The sequence below is a fragment of the Anticarsia gemmatalis genome, chromosome 14 (genome assembly GCF_050436995.1).
Source record: "Anticarsia gemmatalis isolate Benzon Research Colony breed Stoneville strain chromosome 14, ilAntGemm2 primary, whole genome shotgun sequence".
Classification (NCBI taxonomy): domain Eukaryota; kingdom Metazoa; phylum Arthropoda; class Insecta; order Lepidoptera; family Erebidae; genus Anticarsia; species Anticarsia gemmatalis.
Genome location: NC_134758.1, coordinates 6,484,086 through 6,504,920, shown reverse-complemented (window position 1 = coordinate 6,504,920; position 20,835 = coordinate 6,484,086). Strand labels below are relative to the sequence as shown.

Below are 20,835 nucleotides of genomic sequence, written 5' to 3'. Positions count from 1 at the left end.
TAAATAAATAATTTATGTTATTTTTAGAGCTGTTTGTTTTTTTTAACTACTGATATAAGTACTACTAAATGCTTAGGAGGTTTTTAAGTGTATACTAATTATGTGTGTAGGCATGTAATTGTTGACTACTAGTGTTACGCCCGCGCGTACAGCCATATAAAAATGACAATCGTTGTATAGTGATTGTACTTCCGTCTACACCCAACTTGTATTGCTTTTTAAATTAAATTAGCCGTTATAAGCTCTCTAGAACAATAAAAAAACGATCTTTATTTCATAGTTGTTTCTTTAGTAATAACCATATTAATTCCTATTTTTGGATAAAACTAATATTTTTCTACAATCAAAACATTATACACAAACAAAACCTACTTTCTTAGCATTTCAATTGTAATCCCACTCAAACATACCAGAAAGTGCCCATTGTAGTACGGTAGGAACAAAAAATCCCTTTGTTAGATTTAGTTGGAGGAATTAATTGGTTCAATAACAACACGTACTTGTAACACGTGACTTTCAATTTGTTATTGTTCTACTGAACACGTTAGAAAATTTGTCGTGAAATACAACTAACTCACAAGGATTAATCTCTATGAAAGCATTTGTATAGGTGTATGATACTCGTAGAAATGTTGTAGTGGTGGTTTTACCGGTTGAAGAGGAGGGATTTCTCTTCAAACACGGTAATATAGAGCATAAGGTAATGTGATTAAAATATATGTATGTATTGTAATGTTTCCGTTTATTCCTTTGTTTTAAATAACTCATAAAATTAGGTTAAGACAATATAACGCTATATTTGTGGAAGGGGTGAGGTAGGTACAAATTAAAATTCAATGTCAACATCCAGAATGTATTTTATTTCTCATGATGGTTTATGTACATTAGAAAATCTATTTTAGTTGTAGGGAATTTAGGATTTATAGACTTCTATGTTTGTAACACAGTTAATTGGATTTCAGCTGAATCCAATATTGGGTTTCTCGTTTAGTACACGTGAGAGTAAGCAAGGGGGCTGGCGTAGGTAAGAGGGGCGCTGTAAGATATGGAGGTAAGGGGGGTGTGAGTAGTCTGCAGGTCAAATCTTGATTGATGGGAATAGGCAGCAGGAGCTATGTAGGTGTTCAGCAGAGGAGCAGACCGCTTCTTGATAAGGTGAGTGTATGCAATGGGCTGAGAGATCAAAGGAGCCGAGGAGATCAAAGGAGTCGAGGGAATCAAAGGAGCGGTGGATGCGTAAGAAGTAGCCACGATTGGAGCGGAGGCCAAGGGGTAGGCGGCGGGCGCGTTGTAGATCGGAGAAGATGCGTAGTAGGTGGTAGGCAACAGGGGCGCCGACCTCTTCTTGATCAGGTGCAGAGCAGGCGTGATGGGTGCGACAGCAGGCAGGAGAGGGGAGGTCTGGATAATCGGTGTCTGCAGAGGAGCAGCGGCCACATATGGAGTGGGCGCAATGTAGGTAGACGGCGCGATGTACGTCAGAGGGAACTGAGGAGAGCGCTTCTTGATGAAGTGAGAGTACACCAAGGGAGCCGACGAGTACAATTCCACGGCGGGTGAAGGATGGATCACGCTGGTGTCATGTTTCGAGATGGTTGTCGTCGCAGGTGATACAATTGTGGAATATTGTGTGATAGGCGCCGGAAACAGGAGACCGGGCTTGGCAGCCGCCGCGGCGAAGAAAGCGCACAATACTACGAATTTGAACATTGTTGTTTGAGTTGCTCGGATGAACGACTGATGTCCTGACGATGTTTCGTATCGTATTTATAGAAAGTAATCACTAGAACTAAGGGCGATCTCGTTTTTGCAAAACCGGTGCAAGGCGGCGGTCCAGGAAGCTGATATTTAAAATCGACAAGGCCGACCAGAAGCCCCGGCTGGTAAGTTCATCATCGTCGAAATGCCGCCCCTTTGTTGCACTGCAAATGTCTCAACACGATCAACGTAAAGTGAATGACACTATAAACTACACATTGCCGACAACAATGATTATCGTTCACGAAAACACATAAAGAATTATTTTGTTTCAATTTAAAGGTAGCATTTTATTTATAACTGCGCCTATTTTCCCCGAAGGAAGAATTCGATACATGGTTCGCGGGTTAAGTGTTTTCGCTCGATCGGATTTATCACCATTTCACAAACACATTTCTAAGGTCTGAGCACTCTAACAATTTTATTACGGTCTCGAGAACATCACCTACGGCGTAAGGATGTAGGGACATAACGACTTGGGCTACTGAGCGAGTTAAGACTACCACTAGAGGTGATTTGTGTCTATACAAATGCTTATAAAGTATTATTTATTTTATAAATACTTACCTATCATAAAAACCAGACATGTTTTCATATGAGATGGTTACAAATTACAAAAGCAGGAGGTCGTAGGGACGAAAGCGTAACTGTCGCTATGGGTTTACATGTACCGCCACGAATTGGGTGAAGAGTTTTGAATATGTATTTAAGCTCATTAGCATTAATTACGGTATCTTGTCTCATACAGTGACGTACAACACTGTCCTACTTTATATAATTGAATAATTTTATACACAAAAGCGTAATTTGTTGGTACTCTATACAAAAAGAAAGTAAAATTAAATGATTGAAACCTTATGGTTTTGTTTATCGTTTTATTGTTGCCAAGTATTCTTCCAAACCTTTTTAAGGAAGTCTTTATTAAGAAATTGAAACCACATTTATCCGTCACTTACGTACGTGCAAATTTTTTAATGTTTAACTAAGGAACGCTATCCTTTTTTGAGAACTTTAATTGACTTGGAAATCAAAACCACGTTAGTTACAAAGTCACATTACTGGCTAAGTGACTACCAATAAATTCTTCAGAGATGCGGAAAATTTTTCGAAAACACATATTTTTTTATATAATTAAGGTTATCATGTTTCATTGTTAAACAGCTCCATATCATACTGGTTGCCAATTATACCCCATGTTTACTTCCTATAACACTCCCGCATTTTATCATGCCTTTAGGCACAGATGCAATTGGTTTGCACCTGATCTTTTTACATACATTCATTTAAAAATGTTTTGATGTTTTAAAACATCTCACTAGGCATTAATTACTCCTTATTTTCTGTTTTTTTATGTTTGTTATATTAAACAAAATTATATGTTTCATTTGTTTGTGCAATATTGTATGCGTCATTGTTAAATTCTCTATATTGTTACAAGTTTTAAATGTTACAGAATCTATGTTTTGACGCTCATTACACTCAAACGTTGATCTAACAGTTACCAAAATTTTGCAGGCTAATAGATCATATAAGATATCGCGAAGTTCTTTTTCAATAACTACTCGATATAGGTAGGTAGGCATGAGTAGATACTAATTAATGCATTTGAAATGTTTTGAAAAATTAGTTCGCACGGCAAAAAAGGGGCTGAACAGATTTTTATACAAGTCTGTAGGGAAGGGAAGTGGCAGGGAAACTGATAATAGCGTCTACAGTGTCCCTACAACTTTAATGATAATGAGAACAAAATTAAATGTATTTGCAATCATCTCAATCACTGTTCAAGTGATAGCAATATGTTTAGCAAACTTACAATACCTTTATACTAACTTAATTCGTTCCACATTGAGGTAATACAATAAACAATAGTAAACAACAGAACGAATTCCCACATTTATTAATAGAAAAACTTAATAACGAGCTGTCGTTCAGCCAGTATTCAAGCATAAAGTCCCGATGCATTATTTCAATGATCGAAATATCTGCAAGTGACATTAATTAAAACAAGACCGCTATGTGTGTCATATTTGTCATTCACAATGTACTAATGTAACTCAGGTTCCGGGTTTCGAAGCCTTTTTTGGTTCATTTTAATGAGAGCACTATTATAGTAACATCTTTTAGTATTCGTAGGGATTATTAGCCCTAGGTTGTATGTTTGGTGATAACAAAGTCTTGGCCCTTGGTGATTTAGGATTATGGAACTTAAACTAATTTATGATCGTCACAATTTTTTTTGAGTAACTATCTATTATTTTTAAACGTATACACATAACTAACATAGCAATGTTTGCATTTGATGTTCGTTATAAATAATTTAAGTGCCTTTTTAGAAAATTGGTTGGTATCAGAACTATTGATGCTCTATTTTCTAATACCCCTCGGATAGCTTAGTAAGTATAGCAGAAAGTATCTTTATTTTGACTTACATACATCACCAACGTCTTTGTTTGTTCCGAACTTTATTTTCTCAAAGAAAAGTAGTCCTGTTCAGGGTCAACGATGCATACGGGCGACGCCCATCTAGTGAAACTTATCACACTAGTATATAAAGAGCGCGCTTCTGTCGAAATGTATCAGTTGAGATAACAACACAGACCACTATCACATACAAGATGATGAAGCTGGTGGTGTTGTCCTGCGTGCTGGCGGCGGCGGCCGGCGGCTTCGTCGCGCCCCTCGCGTACTCCGCGCCCTGGGCCTACTCCGCGCCCCTCGCCTACACCACGCCGCTGCTGAAGCCCTACAACTACAGAGGACCCCTGTCCCTCGCCCCCGGTCAGCCCGCCAACATCCTCGCCGCTGACGGCAGGCCCCTCGACACTCTGGACGTGAACTTGGACCGCTCCGCTCACTTCACTACCAAGGCTCTGAGCGGTGGAGTGCATCTGCTGAAGAAGCGCTCCGCTCCTCTGATCGCGCCCCTCGCTTACTCCGCCCCCATTGCGTACTCCGCTCCTCTCGCGTACAGCGCGCCCCTCGCTTACGCCGCCCCTCTGATCACTCCTTCCAACTACCGAGGCCCGCTGTCGCTCGCCCCCGGTCAGCCCGCTAACGTGCTCGGCTCTGACGGCAGGCCCCTGGACACGCTGGACGTGAACCTGGACCGCTCCGCGCACTTCACCGCTAAGGCTCTGGAGGGCTCCGGCGTGCACCTGCTGAAGAAGCGCTCTGCTGCTGTGATCGCGCCGCTCGCTGTGAGCCGCGTCGCTGTGGCCGCCGCGCCGCTGGTCGCGCACGCTCCTCTCGCGTACTCCGCACCGGTGCTCTCCACGCACATCGCTGTTACTCCCTACGCGTACGCGCACGCACCTCTCGTACACTGGTAAACGTACACGACTGACGATGTAAATATAACGAATAAAATAAATTTTCGAACCTCAAACTTGGCTTTGTTTCTGTCCTGTACCTCTTTACTACACTGATGAATTCATGGAATCTGGCAACATCCACAAGTTACAAGTAGTTACCATGATGTTGGAACTGAAATGACTATACTAAAATGAAAATTTATCAAATTATTTAAAGGTTTAATAAAAGTAAAATTCATGTAATAATATGTTGCAGGCAAAACTGTTAACCAGTCAAAAGTACTATTGACTAGCAAAGTCAGTCCTACTTTTGATTGAACAGGCTGGTCAAAAGCGGTTACTCCTGTAGCGCGATTTTTACAGTTGGTACTAATGAATATCGAGAATGTGACATTTAGAATATATACTGAATGATGAGTTCCTACGGCACCCGCTAAAGACGCTGATCATAGTTTCATACAAAATTACGGTTACCAAGAGATCACAAAACATTTATTTTTATGCTTTTATTTTTTTGTGAGTTCAATGCACAACCTTATCGAAATCTTGGAATGTCGTCCTATTTATTTTTAGAAAGAAAAATATATTTCCTTTGTAGAAATAAATCTTCAAAGTTGTCAGTAGTTTCATCGTTATTTTCCACCCACCATTACCCCTGTTGTATGTTATGGTCATCAGAAATTATTCTGCACATCTATGCGCCGCATTACCGCAATCTAGAAAGTAATAATTAACTTCTACAAAGAAACGAAAATAATAATTAACTAGCTTCACTTATCCTTTGCATAATTACATCCCCTACTACTCCTACGCTAAGTGGCTGTTGGGGTGTCAAAATGTCGTTAATAAACGAACAGCGGACAGAAAGCTATCAGTTTAACCACTGAGCACTAGATGTAAAGTATATGGAAATGATTTAACAATATTTCCATCACTAAGTAACTGGACTGAATATTGGAGTGTATATTTTTGTTACATAAAACAATATAATTTAAGCAAACGTATTCTATTTATTTATATTCGAAGTCATCAAAGTATAATCTTTGCTATTTTTGTGTTTTTTTTATTTTAAACATTATGCATTTGGTCTTCGAAAATGTACGCAGGGGCGTATTGGATACGTCTGTGTGTGCCATGTAATAGGGGATGCGCCTATTGCCATATACTGTGCACATTACTTAAACTGTGAGTAGCCGTAGTGAAGTAGACATTAATTTTTGTTATCCATCTATACCTATAAATAAAAATGAATTACCGAAATGTATGTACGCTCAAAACTTTGAACAACTAAACCGAATCGGATAATTATTTTTTTAAATGTTTGTAGGACCTTACTTAATAAACGTTTTATATGCACATGATGTAATAATGTATATCTAGAAATCAACCCCATAACAAAACGGGTTAGTCTCTGAGTACCCTGATCCCCGAGGTCCCCGTCCCGGAAGACCCCGGTTTATTTTTATCTAGATAAACTATTAAAAGTTAGTTTCGCTTAAAAGTTCCGTCAGCAAATTATATGTCGGGATCCGACAATCGGGGTCCTCGAGGACGGGGTCCTTGGGGATCGGGGTACTCAGGGACTAACCCAACAAAACATATAAGTAGCACAATACTTTGATATAGACCTAACGGAGATTATTATCTAAACATTTTTAAAGGGCTAAAAATATTCCTAGTTAATTAAACTGCAGTTGCAATAAATGGATGTTAAATATTAAAACATTCTAATTTTATTAATCTAATGCATCACCAAAGTCTTTGTCTATCTATTCCACTGTATTTTCTCGGATAAAAGTTGCCCTTTCAGGGTCATCCTGCATTCCGGTAACGCCTATCAAGTTCAATCTTAACATACTAGTATATAAACCGTCCGTCATAGTTCTAATGCATCAGTGCATCTGAGTATTCACAACAACACAGACCACTATCCCATACAAGATGATGAAGCTGGTGGTGTTGTCCTGCGTGCTGGCGGCGGCGTCGAGTGCTCTCATCGCGCCTTTGGCGTATACCGCGCCTTTTGGGCTGTGGGCGCCTCATAACTACAGAGGGCCGCTGTCCCTCGCTCCCGGCCAGCCTGCTAACATCGTCGCCGCTGACGGCAGGCCTCTTGACACCCTGGACGTGAACTTGGACCGCTCTGCTCACTACACTGCTAAGGCTTTGGACCATGTTGGTGTTCACTTGTTGAAGAAGCGCTCAGTGATCGCTCCCTGGGCTCCTGCTCGTATCGTCACTCCGTGGGTTGGCGCGGCTCCGCTCGCTTACACCGCGCACGTCGCTGCAGCGCCCCTCGCCTACACTCACGCTCCGCTCGTGCACTGGTAATCTCCAACATGCTACTTGAAACCTTATACTTTTGACTACCATCCCCAAATAAATTGCTTATGTATGAAAAACTATGTTTTTATTAATCACCTTGTGAATTCCTAAGTCATCATCGTTGTATGGCTATATTACGTTCTGTCACGTATGTATTTGCTGTATTTTACATTTTTAAATGCGGCTTGATCTTCTTATTCTTCCTATTGTAGAGTTAGTGGTCAACCTAGTGTCAAAGTTCTTCAAGCCGCCTGAAGGCCTTTGACGTGGTTTAATGACTGTTATCTAAATTGATAACAACCGGGACCAACATTTTACGCGCCCTCCGAAACACGGAGATGCCCAATTCAAATACCATATATGGAATAACCGCGCCAAGGTTTGCTCAACCCACAGATCGTTTTAACGATTAGTGAGCACAACTTGTTCGATGCAATAAGGAAATAAAATATATATAAAAATCATTTCGTAAAGCTTCTAGTTGTTCTGATACATAAAATATTTTCTCGTAACAATTATAAGGTAATAAGAAAATCGATGCGTTTCAATTACTTCACGTATGTTCATATCGACAGGTTCCCGAAGACCTTTGGCATCGGGTGTCAACGACACGTAATACGTTGTCTTACACAAAGAGCAAATATTACGAGTATATTATCACTCGATAACATGATACGCAATACGACGTGTTATTGTTGTTTACATCTTCTCACATTTATGTACACGGTGTCTCACGTGACTTTCTGTGAAGTTTTCTGAACTTAGTAATAGAGCTTTATTTTATTGACTGCTTCAAAGGATGGATTTATGAAGTTTCTAATAGTGAAATTTAAAATTATGGGTAAACACTAACTATTTTATAATGTACTAGTTGTCAGCCGACGGTTTCAGGAACGAATTTCCAAAAATCCTCTCTTAGCATTCTTCTACACTTGGTAAGGATTAGGAATCTGCATAGCAAATTTCAATTTTCTGCGCTCAGTAGTTTCGACTGTGCGTAGTCCATCAGTCACGAGAATTATCACTCAGTAACGGAAGAGTTTTATATACATTGATGATAGTTATAGTTTTCTTATGAGGTAATACAACATTATCATAATTTTAAATACAAAGCCCATAGCCCATATAAGGAATGAACACACTTATATGTTAAACCTGTGGCTGGAGTGTTATTGTAGAGGAGTGAAATAATGGCAGAGTCTTTAGGGTAAAAGATCTAGGAGCATATTATATATTATCTGGTACCAACTCATAAAATATACTACGAAAACGAAAACTTGAAAAACTTCACTGAAAGTCACGTGAAACACCGTGTACATGAATGTGAGAAGATGTAAATATACTACTACATATTAATTACTATTAAGAATAGGACCTAACTGTATGTGTTGGTGTAGGCGACTGCCGCGAGCTACCGGAATCTTGCACTAGACTACACAAAACCATAGCGTCAGCAATGTCCCTACAGACAGAACTACAGCACCTAAGACGCCCTCTGCCTTGAACAACATTAATAATGTCCTCCTAGCCGATATACGGCTACGACGGTCAGTTCCATTGAAACTGGCCATCTGTGCAGGACTTTGTTTATAGTGTCCAAGTGTGTGCACAATACACAGGTACACTCTCTATTCCATCACTCTCATAGTTTGGTGGGACGGATAACCGACACTTTACGTGCTCTCCGAGGCACGGAGGTCTTTGACCTCAACTTCCTAACTCCGGGCAATCTCTAAGAAATTCTTAACAGAAAATCTCAGAAAAGACTTTTTGGCCCGACCCAGGATTCGAACCCGGACCTCTCGCACCGCAGTCGCATATACTACCGACCGCGCCACAGAGGCAGACAACATTAACGATAAAAGTAATGGAATTCGTCTAACACTAGGATGAACCCAAATATTGATCTCTATTAATTAATAAACGTTACGCTATGAGTGACGTCAAGACTTGGGTACTCTACATTAATGACAACCTGCATTATTGAAGAGAAGTCGCTTCTCCCCGAGTACACACAAGTTTGAATGGTTTCTGAGTTATTAAGTAGATGTCTACATGTTGTATTACTTTGACAGACAGATTACTAGATACTAAAGGTGTTTGCAAGGGTAAGTTTTGGTTCACTATGGCAAATCATTTTATAATTCTTAAGATGTTTGTGAATAGAAATAATTATCGTATTCTTTCTCGAAGCAATAGAAGTTATGCAAACTTAAGAATGTAAATGATAAATAGATGTCAAGTGATCGCCAATGTAAGTTTGTGAAATCGCTTAGCAAATCTTACAACGAAATAAATTGTTTGATTTTAACTAAAATGTTTAACACAATTTGTTATATAGTAATTTTAATTAATATTATTCGTTAATTGCATTTTTAAGATTTCGCATTCGTTTGGCCAGAATAGATTTTAGTTGGTAGGCAAATGTCGCCATCTTATCTTTAAGTTATTATATTGGACTGATAAATGACAGTTTGTAAAGGGTCACGTTAAAATTAAAACTAGATCATACATTCAATGACTCGTTTATGTCGTATATTTATATTTACATCGTTAGTAATTCACGTTTACCAGTGATAGAGGGGTGCGTGCGCGTAGGTGTAAGGAGCAGCAGCGATGTGCGTGGAGAGCACCGGCGCGGAGTACGCGAGAGGAGCGTGCGCGACCAGCGGCGCGGCGGCCACAGCGACGCGGCTCACAGCGAGCGGCGCGATCACAGCAGCAGAGCGCTTCTTCAGCAGGTGCACGCCGGAGCCCTCCAGAGCCTTAGCGGTGAAGTGCGCGGAGCGGTCCAGGTTCACGTCCAGCGTGTCCAGGGGCCTGCCGTCAGAGCCGAGCACGTTAGCGGGCTGACCGGGGGCGAGCGACAGCGGGCCTCTGTAGTTGGAGGGTGTGATCAGAGGGGCGGCGTACGCGAGGGGCGCGCTGTATGCGAGGGGAGCGGAGTACGCGATGGGAGCGGTGTAAGCGAGGGGCGCGATCAGTGGAGCGGAGCGCTTCTTCAGCAGATGCACACCACCGCTGAGAGCCTTGGCGGTGAAGTGAGCGGAGCGGTCCAAGTTCACGTCCAGAGTGTCGAGGGGCCTGCCGTCAGCGGCGAGGATGTTGGCGGGCTGACCGGGGGCGAGGGACAGGGGTCCTCTGTAGTTGTAGGGCTTCAGCAGCGGCGTGGTGTAGGCGAGGGGCGCGGAGTAGGCCCAGGGCGCGGAGTACGCGAGGGGCGCGACGAAGCCGCCGGCCGCCGCCGCCAGCACGCAGGACAACACCACCAGCTTCATCATCTTGTATGTGATAGTGGTCTGTGTTGTGGAGGCTCAGATGCACTGATGCATGGACTCAGTGACGGACACCTTATATACTAATGTGATAAGATTAAGCTAGGAAGGCGTCACCGGAATACAACGGTGGCCCTGAAAGGACAACTTTTTCGTTCGACATTTTCGTGGTTTGTAAACAAAAGATGACATTTTCGTTCAACCTATAGTAGAACTGCAGCTTAAAAATTGGACATTAACCACGCCCACTGTTAAAAACAATATGTGCAGCGTTGAAAACCATCCTTCCCTAACCAGTCAGACATGCAGTGCAATACTTTTATGCACGGATCTTTAATACTGCAAAATAGCTAAAAAAGTAATAAATAAAGCTATCCGATTTTTAAAGGTATTAATACCCATATTATTTGTATATTTTTTTCAATCATATCAATAATAACTCGTTACTGAAGATAAATCTAAGAGTTATATAAAAATTATACTCTTATTTGTGACAGAATATGATGCAATGGTCCAGAGTAATTGCCTTATCACTGATATGACACCTCTAGCGGCATGTGTCGAGTTTATTCATAAACACCACTTCCGTATACAAATAATAACTTTGTGCTACGGCGGACAAACAAAGAATCAACAAATAAATTCCTAAGCATGCAACGACTTGTGGATGACACAAATATGTGTTTCGTATGGAAATCGAAGCCAAAACTTTACAGTGAAATGATAGTAGGGTCGAGTCTACGTTATCCATTTTTATTTATTACTATCTTACACTAACATATAGACTACACACATCATGTAAAATACATCGTGTAAGGTAGATTAAAATATAAAAAATTGAAACAGAGTAAGTAGGTCTGGAAAATTCAACGCAACGTGTTAAGGGGTATTCATTTATATGCGTTAACTGCATAATATTGGTATCCCTGATTGTAGTATCCTATATTTAGAAGTTTACCATCACATATTACTAATAACCGAGTATCCACATCGACTTCTAGCTTCCTAAGTCTTATTTTTCTCCACACGCTAGACTGGTTGCAGGCTGACGGAATCAACGATGAAACAGGCATTCCAAGATAAAATTCGTATTATAAACATGTAACGTAAAGCTTTAAAGTTAATATTGTTCTCCAACCAAACATCCACTCCACAAAGTTAATTGGCACGTGCTCAACACGATCATTAAGTTACTGAGCGTGTTTTATTACGTGCATTAATAACAGCTTAGCTATCACCGATGATAATTGTTCTTATTACGTATGATTAACGAAATTTCACCACTTCTGAATAAATGTCAGTTAACTTATATGGTGGAGTTGTTGCAGTCGTTTTAGGGTTTTATACATTTGTTGTCACTTAATTTATCGGGTAGTTCATCCGGCATTTATCTGTAAGCCGTGAAATTGGCCCTTAATATCGTAAGTTACAGGCACAGAAAAACACATGAAAAATCTAAGTTACTTAGTTTAAATCAGCTTAAGTGCTCTAAAGTTAGAAAAACATGGAATGCGCATGCTAAATTTGCGCCGAGTGTTGCTTTCCAGTTTCCACACGGAACAATTAGATATTTGTATAATCAACAGATAGTTGTTTCTATTTATTATTTAATAGGTTCGGATTAATTTCTACTTAGTGTTTGTTCATCAGCGATATAAGATACACACATATTATCAATGTTAGTTGCCTTATTAACTACTGAGCATTTTGTCTGTCACCTACGCGGTTATATCGAGTCCTTGTTGTTAGCTTGGAAGTGACAGATCTTCCATGAATTAAGATGAACTCAAATTCAGTAGAAGCATATGTCTCCAACTGTGCATAGTCCTCAGGTTATGGAAATGACATAACAATCAACAGTTGCATTCCTGACTTCAAATTAGTAACGAAGATGCACGCGTGAACGTGGTCGTCATTTTTGCTGGATAAAAACCTGTGCAACAGAATATTGGGAGTTATAGAAATTATTCGTAAATCGTTGATATTAGGAATACATGACCGATTGAAAAAGTAAACACACCTCACGTTATGCCAGGGAACGCTAAAATAATATTAAAACCAATTTATACATTAGAACTTCATTTATTTCGTGTATTAACATCATCTACCAGTGATAGAGGGGTGCGTGCGCGTACGCGTAGGGAGCAGCAGCGATGTGCGTGGAGAGCACCGGCGCGGAGTACGCGAGAGGAGCGTGCGCGACCAGCGGCGCGGCGGCCACAGCGACGCGGCTCACAGCGAGCGGCGCGATCACAGCAGCAGAGCGCTTCTTCAGCAGGTGCACGCCGGAGCCCTCCAGAGCCTTAGCGGTGAAGTGCGCGGAGCGGTCCAGGTTCACGTCCAGCGTGTCCAGGGGCCTGCCGTCAGAGCCGAGCACGTTAGCGGGCTGACCGGGGGCGAGCGACAGCGGGCCTCGGTAGTTGGAGGGTGTGATCAGAGGGGCGGCGTACGCGAGGGGCGCGCTGTATGCGAGGGGAGCGGAGTACGCGATGGGAGCGGTGTAAGCGAGGGGCGCGATCAGTGGAGCGGAGCGCTTCTTCAGCAGATGCACACCACCGCTGAGAGCCTTGGTGGTGAAGTGAGCAGAGCGATCCAAGTTTACGTCCAGGGTATCGAGGGGCCTGCCGTCAGCGCCGAGGATGTTGGCGGGCTGACCAGGAGCGAGGGACAGGGGTCCTCTGTAGTTGTAAGGCTTCAGCAGCGGCGTGGTGTAGGCGATGGGCGCTGAGTAGGCCCAGGGCGCGGAGTAGGCAATAGGCGCGACGAAACCGCCGGCCGCCGCCGCCAGCACGCAGGACAATACAACCAGCTTCATCATCTTGTATGCGTTGTGAATATAAAGATTCACTGATGCATGTACTCAGTGACGGACACTTTATATACTGTGTAGAGGTGTGATAAGCTTAAACTTGATAGGCGTCACCGGAATATAAGGCTGACCCTGAAAGGACAACTTTTGTCTGAGAAAATATAAAGTTTGTATGAATAAAATATGTTTGTGGTGTGATCTCCAGCAAGTGGCAACTAGTTATTCCCCCAAAATAAACAAAATGAAATTGAAAGAAGTCGCGTACTAGAAAAAATACAGTTTTGAGAGTATAGCATAACATGGAAATAAATTGCGTAGCCTATAACATTTCACAGTTTGTATAGGGTTTGAAACTTGACACTGGCACTTTATGTGAAGAAAACAAAGTAGAACCATATGAGAAGTAAATGATAAAGTTGTCAGAGTAGTTTTTAGTTATGTATTGCACTTGTTAAATGACACGAATTTCTTTTATATTTAAAACATACATATTTTTATTTGTTATCTAGAATTAAAATTGAATAAATTTGTGTGTGAAGAAATGGAGACGAGATTATACAGATTGCAGACAATTATAATACCTAAGGTCAACGACCTGCTTGCATCTTCTTGCTTGAAGCAGTTATTAGTGCTGAAGCGCGATTCTGAAGTTTTATCTTACTCTGTCGATTAAGCAAGCGTTTGGCACTTAATGTTGCTTGAAAAATTATTAGCTTTAATATATATGAGGTATCGATCAGTTGTCTGCAGAAAATATATCTTTATAACATCGTTATATGTGGCTTGATTCTTCTCCTTCTAAATTTGTTTTTGAGAAGGCAATATAGCTTGAAGTTGAAACCCTTAACCGTGGCATTAAGAAATCCCCGTAGAATAGATGTCAAATAGTAAGACAAAAAAAAAATTAATGTGCACATGATTGGCGAGAACATCAATAGCGTTCAGTGTCATTACATAAATATATTGTAAGTGTGCAAGGCATAATAAAAATGATTTGAAAATAAGGAATTCAAAGAAAAATACCATATCCAAGTAACTCTCTTTATAAACTAGAGGCAGTATACAGTCGAATATTCTAAATTTTGTTTACGTAATATTTTACCACAGATGACCGAGACGGCCGGCATGACCCAGACCGCCCCAGTGTCCAACACCCAGAGGAGCAGCCAAGGGTGCGCGCCAAGCGGCTACGGCGGGAACTGCAAGAGCCGCGTGACCGAGACCGACAGCGGGCACGTCGATGCGAGCAGCGTGAGACCAGGCGGCGGGTGCGAGCAGGGGAGCTGAGCGCTTGCCCAACAGATGTCCATGAGCACCATCCACAGCCCGGGCGGTGTAGTGCAGAGCACGGTCCACGTTCACACTGAGGGTGTCGAGGGGCCTGCCGTCATGAGCCACGATGTTGGCGGGCTGGCCAGGGGCGAGCGACAGGGGACCCCTGTAGTTGTAGGCGGCACCGTGCAGAGGAGCGGCCACGGCCACAGCGGGACCGGCGTGAGCGAGAGGTGCAGCGACCACAGGAGCAGCCAGAGGAGCTGCCACAGCACCGAGGTGAGCTCCGAGACCGAGGTGACCACCCAAGCCGAGGCCGCCCCACGGAGCCAGGCCAGCCAGACCAAGAGCGCCGGGCTTAGCGGCCGCCACTGCCAGTACAACGGACAACACCACCAGCTTGAACATTGTGGTCTGTGTTGTTTTCTAATCAGAGAGCGACTGATATCCTTACCCTCTAAGCTTCAGCTTTTATACAAATCAATTTCGTAGGCGTATTCCAGATACCTTTGTGACGTCGACAAATATGCGGCTAGGCGTTGGCTGTAGGTCACCGGTGGAAAGAAAAGGACCATGGGGCGGTGCAGGCGCCAGAATCAATGTCCACCGTTCGCAGCGGTAGGGCTAAAATAGACTCTAACCGAGTCGTTATACATTTGAAAATGAATCCAGAAACGACATTACTTCCCTGTTCACCTTGAAGGTGTTGTTGATAAAGGGCCGTTCACTTCTCGTGATTATCGGCATTGATGTGCAAAAGTACCTACTAAATTACCCCCTACGACATAAGATACGATCATACATGGTCGTAATAATTATAAAATGTTAATTAACGTGATGTTTCAACAGGCAGATTAATGTCAAAGACTTTATATAATCCTTAAATCACACGATTTAAAATTTTGTCGCGTACATTACGTGTTATCTACCCCTACGCTCATCGTAGACTTGACAATATCATAGAAGGTTAAACTTTGATTGGATGATCATCAACTTAATAACATTAACTTTGTGCGACAGGTTCGTTCACCCACGGCAATAGTGTTTTCGCGAGTATGATACTTTAGAAAAAAAAAACTATAAAGTAAACCTAAACTAATTAAAGAGCCTACTACCACTTGAAATTACTAATTGTAGGTATCCTTAGTTAAGGAATAATATCGTTTACTTTAAATCAAATGCCTACAGAGTTGTAAATTGATTCCTTCAAATTAGCTTTTTTATTTGTAAATAAAATAAATACAAATGATAATAACACAATTCGGTTCTACTTCGGTCATTGACCGGCGGTGTTACTGAAAACAGATACAATTTCACTTAATAAAATCACATTAGCCTTCGAAAATCATAAAAGAAGCATCTGGTAAGGGATGCCAGACATCCGGTATTCCTCGCTAGTGATTCATTCACTACTAGTAAGAGTATAGAGTATGCAAGAGTGCGATGTCCGCGTTACTATGAAGCTAGTTTGCAAATGATGTTCGATTAATTTTGAATACATTAACATACATATGCTATAAATGTACCGATCAATAAATAATTCAAGCGTCTTCATGATTTATATGTACAAGTTGAAGATCACAAGACGTAATGTCTACTAAACTATATGATCTGTCTTACCCCCGGTTTCTGAGTACATTTAGCGGTAACTTATCAATTCAATAGAGTTTTTTTTTAGATGAGTTTTGACACTATATAAACTACCGCTAAATGTACCTCAGAAACCGGGGGTTAGTCTTTTATTTGGCAGCCCTAAGTCAACATGTTTTAAATGAATGATCATCGAATAAATAATGTGTACAATGTTCGTTGAACGAAAGTCTCTGGCACGCGGGTCAACGAACTCTTGCCCCATTGAAAATATTTTCAGTGCATAGTTTCGAAGTTTAATTTGAAAATTAATAAATTGTTTGGAGTAATTACGTCCTGTGGAGCGGCTTAGAGAAAGATGTAAGTGCTTACAAATATTTTGGATGTAATGAGCTATTAATATTTTTGGCGTCACTTAAGTTTAAGCATGTTAATGCTTAGTTGATTTTTCTAATATTTTGATCAGATTTAACATGGACTGAAAAATATACCGCAATAAATATATTTTATTTTCCTCGAGGCGTGATCGTTGAATCGACATTTAGATTTAAGATCTGTAATATATTATTTATTGTCTTCGTAATTTGAATGTTTGTGAAGCAATAAAGGTATTATTTCTCCAAGTGGGAGTCGATTTTATTAAATTTCCTCAACTTCAATGACCTATACAACTGAACTTTATTTAATAAGTACGTGTGGGGTGTGTCATATTCTTCTTGAATATCTTGGCCTTTAGATTTATCAGTAATTTGTTTACTATTCCTCTAATTTATAATTGTTATAATTTATTTACACAAGGTTTTTGTTATGTTATTAAATAAAGAACATTTAAAATATTCTAAAAATATTTATTAGAGAAAAATTACATAAATTAAGTACTACGGCACATAATCAAAAATTTACTCATATCTTCTTATTTAAACCGCAGGCTAACTACCAAGTTGTAGAATCTCCAATCCCAAAATAACTTCGCCACTCAAGTTCACTTTCGCCACACCGAGATCATCTCACATCAGGCCCGATCACATGAACTTGACACTCACATACCTGTATGACGTAGAAACCAGTCGTAAACGCAGTGTGCCGTGTAACGTTACCACATATACATACATTACAGACTAGTTTCCGTACAGTTGTATGCCCCTATGGTTCCCGCCTTGCGTTCTGACCTTCGCTCTTGCCCTTGCGGCATACATGAAGGATGATTCTTAAGGTTTCGTTCGTTTGGAAAATATGCTGCAACTAGTAATTACTGATGCCATCAAAAACATTCTGTAAAAACCTCAAGTCTCGCCGTAAAAAGTTGTGAGATCTATATAATACCAAGTCGATTAATCTATTTAGTCTCTTCTTAAAGGACCTTCTGTCTTAAGTTATTACGTATGTTATTATCATGTAAATTTTTAAAAAATACCTCTAAAACAAATAGACCGACCTGGCCATCGCATGATTTGATTATTAGTATGTACACACTACACAGCACGACGAGAAGTTAATGCTCCTGAAATGTTAATGGCGAATTTGTGTTTTCTTGCGATGACCAAGTCGATCTATTTGTTTTAAAGGTTTTTTTTTTTAAATTGGCATGATAATAACATACGTAATAACTTATGACAGAAGGTCCTTTAAGAAGAGACTAAATAGATTAATCGACTTGGTATTATATAGATCTCACAACTTTTTACGGCGAGACTTGAGGTTTTTACAGAATGTTTTTGATGGCATCTCACTTCTTTTTGTAGAGCGAATAAAGCAAACATAAGTCCAATTTGTATGGAAAGCCGTATTTTTTTCATAATTCAACATATTTTCCTATGGGAATGTTGTTCAGTTTCATGGGCAAAACACCCTTACCCACCCTATACCCCCTCTCGTTATGTCTCATGTAGTAGATACATATTTACACCTATTTATTTTATTTTCTACAGAAATAATAATTTAATTCATTAACTGCAAATGTAACCTTGTAATCTTATACATTTATATGGGATTACAAAGTTATTGTTGCAGTTAGTGTATTTAGAAAACTTGACCGAAATTAGAAAATATTGAATTTTTCCCATGATTAAGACACTAAACCCTATTTGTATTCTAAATTTTAAGCTTCTAAGTCTGCTAGAAGTACCTTAGACTTTTGATGATCGGTGAGTCAGTGAGTCAGTGAATCAGTGAGTGACAAAATTCAAAATTTTAACAAGTTGTCATTCTTAAACTACTGGTTCAAATTGACTGAAATTTTAAATATACCGTGTTTATACAATGACTGATTAGTTGCTGAAAATCCAGGCTTCTTGTTTTATCCACTACGAAATTATAGGGGTGTCAAAAATAGCCCGAATTGCTTCGAGAAAAGGATGTTATTCGAGAAAAGGATGTTACGGCCGTGCCGCTTTTTTTTTGCTCGACTTGCGGGGGCACTTCCGTGCCCCCAGATGTTGTGAAATGGATTTTGTTGAACCAACGAAACGTGGAGAGTTATTTTTAACTTATTCAAGCGCCCTATATTGTTCAGCCTACTTTTTATCTACAGGATATGAGTACCTAGAAACAATACGGCTACAATTTTGAATATTATATAAAATAGGTTATTGAGAAGTAAATAGGTACAGACACATTGGTTTTGAAAACTAGACCGCCACTTAATACCGTGATAAAAATCTCTAAGCCAAATTGCAACCATCAAATCGACATAAAACGCCACTAAAATAGCTAGACTAAGTAGGCATTCAGGGTTTCTTTAATAAGAGCTTCAAACTTGTGAGTGGTGAAAGAATGGCCTGCATTTAGGTCAGACACTACGTGCTTGATAACATTTTTAGGTAGGCTACCTAAGTAAAAGTTACAAGAATTTCGAACTTTGCGTAAAGAATACGCTGACAGCATGTGAAGTAGATTCAATATGAATAGAAAAATCCTAAAGTACGCAGTGCTTTCTAGAACATTGAAGAAAGTAATGTCAGATTGATACTATGTGATTTTCTCGCGTCACACAAGACCGTCTCCGTTAAGCCCAAGTCTGTAATTACAAAATCATATACCTCGACAAGGTTCTTACCTTGAAAGACTTTATACGCAATTTCTTTTGATCCCTCGTTCTTTCTTAGAAATTGAATAAAGGAAGATAATGTCAGTGTTTTATTTTTTAGTAGAATGTATTCAGTTTTCTCGCACATTTTAAATATTAAACAATACCACGAGGCATTATGCTTGCCTTTGACACGGTTTTTGTTTGGCTTACTTTGTATACCTATTTGTTAGTCCCAGTGTTTTCGGACACTCATTCTCTTTGACATAAGGTATTACTAGATATTAGATTAGATGGACAAAACTGTATGTGTACTTTTATCTTTAAAATAACTAAGCACAAGTTTCACCACTACCTACACACTTGTTTTATTTGTTTTAAAAAGACAACTCCCGTACTAAGAATTGCTCTTGTGTCGCGGGGACTTTTACAAACATACAAGCAACGGACACAAAGCACAACCAGACCCGAAACAATTATTTGTGGGTCGCACAAATAACTTATCAGATAAAATTTTGACTATTGTATTTAAACTTTAGTTGTCACATTATCTATGAGATAGACTAATCATAAGCCCTAATCATAAGCCTTGGCCCTTAATCTATCAATAAAATAAATTATTACATTACTTTTTTATTAACAAATAATGGCAAATATACATATATTTTGTGTTACTAGCAAGTTAAAACCATAAGTTTAGACACAGTTAAGCTCATAGTTCTGTGGCAGGAAGGGCCAGGGGCATTTAGCTGATGTAATGGAAAGTCTTATTACATCATTGCCCTATGTTAAACAGTTTGTCTATGTCCGCTACACTACTATACAGGAAATTATGATTGTTTTTATAAATAGACTAAGGTAATCTATGATATGGTTTAGTCTTTTATTGTTTTAAAGTTGCCTGTACTTCAAGAGCGTGGTTTGTGTGAGCATGTTTCATAATTCTTGTTAGACTATTTAATTTTAACAATAATTACTATTTTCCCGATTGCAGGGGACAGCAATGGATTAGTACAAAAATATTATTCATATTATTGCTATAAATAAAAGTCAAATCAACATTTCATGCGAATGTGTATTTTGTACAGTAAATATTCAAACAGACCTTAATTATAAATAATTTATTTCTCTTTTTCAAGTATCCATCTAGTACTAATTTTAATAATTAAAAGAATGTTTACGTCCAATCTCCAATCCCAGCTTGATATTAATCGTAAATAATAAAACCACTCTTTTGCAAATTTTAATAACATTCAATTTGTATCGAATTTAGTCCATCATTCTTTGGGAAGGGTTAACAATCGGGAACAGAGTTCAATGAACTCTTGCTCATGGCGTTAACGATCTTCTTAAAATCTAATAGCAGCTCTTCCGTACACACATCTGTTGAGTAATGTCATTTAAAAATAGACACCGGAATTTAAAATGACATGTCTAAAAGCTATTATGTGTATTGTCGTGCCTAATCAG

The 20,835-nt window shown here is 39.8% G+C and overlaps 6 protein-coding genes across 6 annotated transcripts; 2 read left to right on the top strand and 4 right to left on the bottom strand.

Moving 5' to 3' along the window:
* Positions 1–852: 852 nt before the first annotated feature.
* Positions 853–1,788, bottom strand: LOC142978625 (uncharacterized). The gene has a single exon (XM_076123147.1). It carries the CDS (start codon positions 1,708–1,710, stop codon positions 988–990), a length of 723 nt encoding a protein of 240 aa, XP_075979262.1. The 5' UTR covers positions 1,711–1,788; the 3' UTR covers positions 853–987.
* Positions 1,789–4,350: 2,562 nt separating this feature from the next.
* LOC142978626 (uncharacterized) lies at positions 4,351–5,137 on the top strand. Its single transcript, XM_076123148.1, has one exon. The coding sequence runs from the start codon at positions 4,374–4,376 to the stop codon at positions 5,085–5,087; it is 714 nt and encodes a 237-aa protein (XP_075979263.1). The 5' UTR covers positions 4,351–4,373; the 3' UTR covers positions 5,088–5,137.
* A 1,820-nt stretch (positions 5,138–6,957) lies between these two features.
* LOC142978204 (uncharacterized) lies at positions 6,958–7,471 on the top strand. The gene has a single exon (XM_076122535.1). The coding sequence runs from the start codon at positions 7,011–7,013 to the stop codon at positions 7,398–7,400; it is 390 nt and encodes a 129-aa protein (XP_075978650.1). The 5' UTR covers positions 6,958–7,010; the 3' UTR covers positions 7,401–7,471.
* A 2,432-nt stretch (positions 7,472–9,903) lies between these two features.
* Positions 9,904–10,721, bottom strand: LOC142978201 (uncharacterized). Its single transcript, XM_076122531.1, has one exon. The coding sequence runs from the start codon at positions 10,673–10,675 to the stop codon at positions 9,962–9,964; it is 714 nt and encodes a 237-aa protein (XP_075978646.1). The 5' UTR covers positions 10,676–10,721; the 3' UTR covers positions 9,904–9,961.
* Positions 10,722–12,727: 2,006 nt separating this feature from the next.
* Positions 12,728–14,365, bottom strand: LOC142978202 (uncharacterized). Its single transcript, XM_076122533.1, has one exon. The coding sequence runs from the start codon at positions 13,485–13,487 to the stop codon at positions 12,774–12,776; it is 714 nt and encodes a 237-aa protein (XP_075978648.1). The 5' UTR covers positions 13,488–14,365; the 3' UTR covers positions 12,728–12,773.
* Positions 14,366–14,505: 140 nt separating this feature from the next.
* Positions 14,506–15,213, bottom strand: LOC142978203 (uncharacterized). The gene has a single exon (XM_076122534.1). The coding sequence runs from the start codon at positions 15,156–15,158 to the stop codon at positions 14,577–14,579; it is 582 nt and encodes a 193-aa protein (XP_075978649.1). The 5' UTR covers positions 15,159–15,213; the 3' UTR covers positions 14,506–14,576.
* Positions 15,214–20,835: the final 5,622 nt, after the last annotated feature.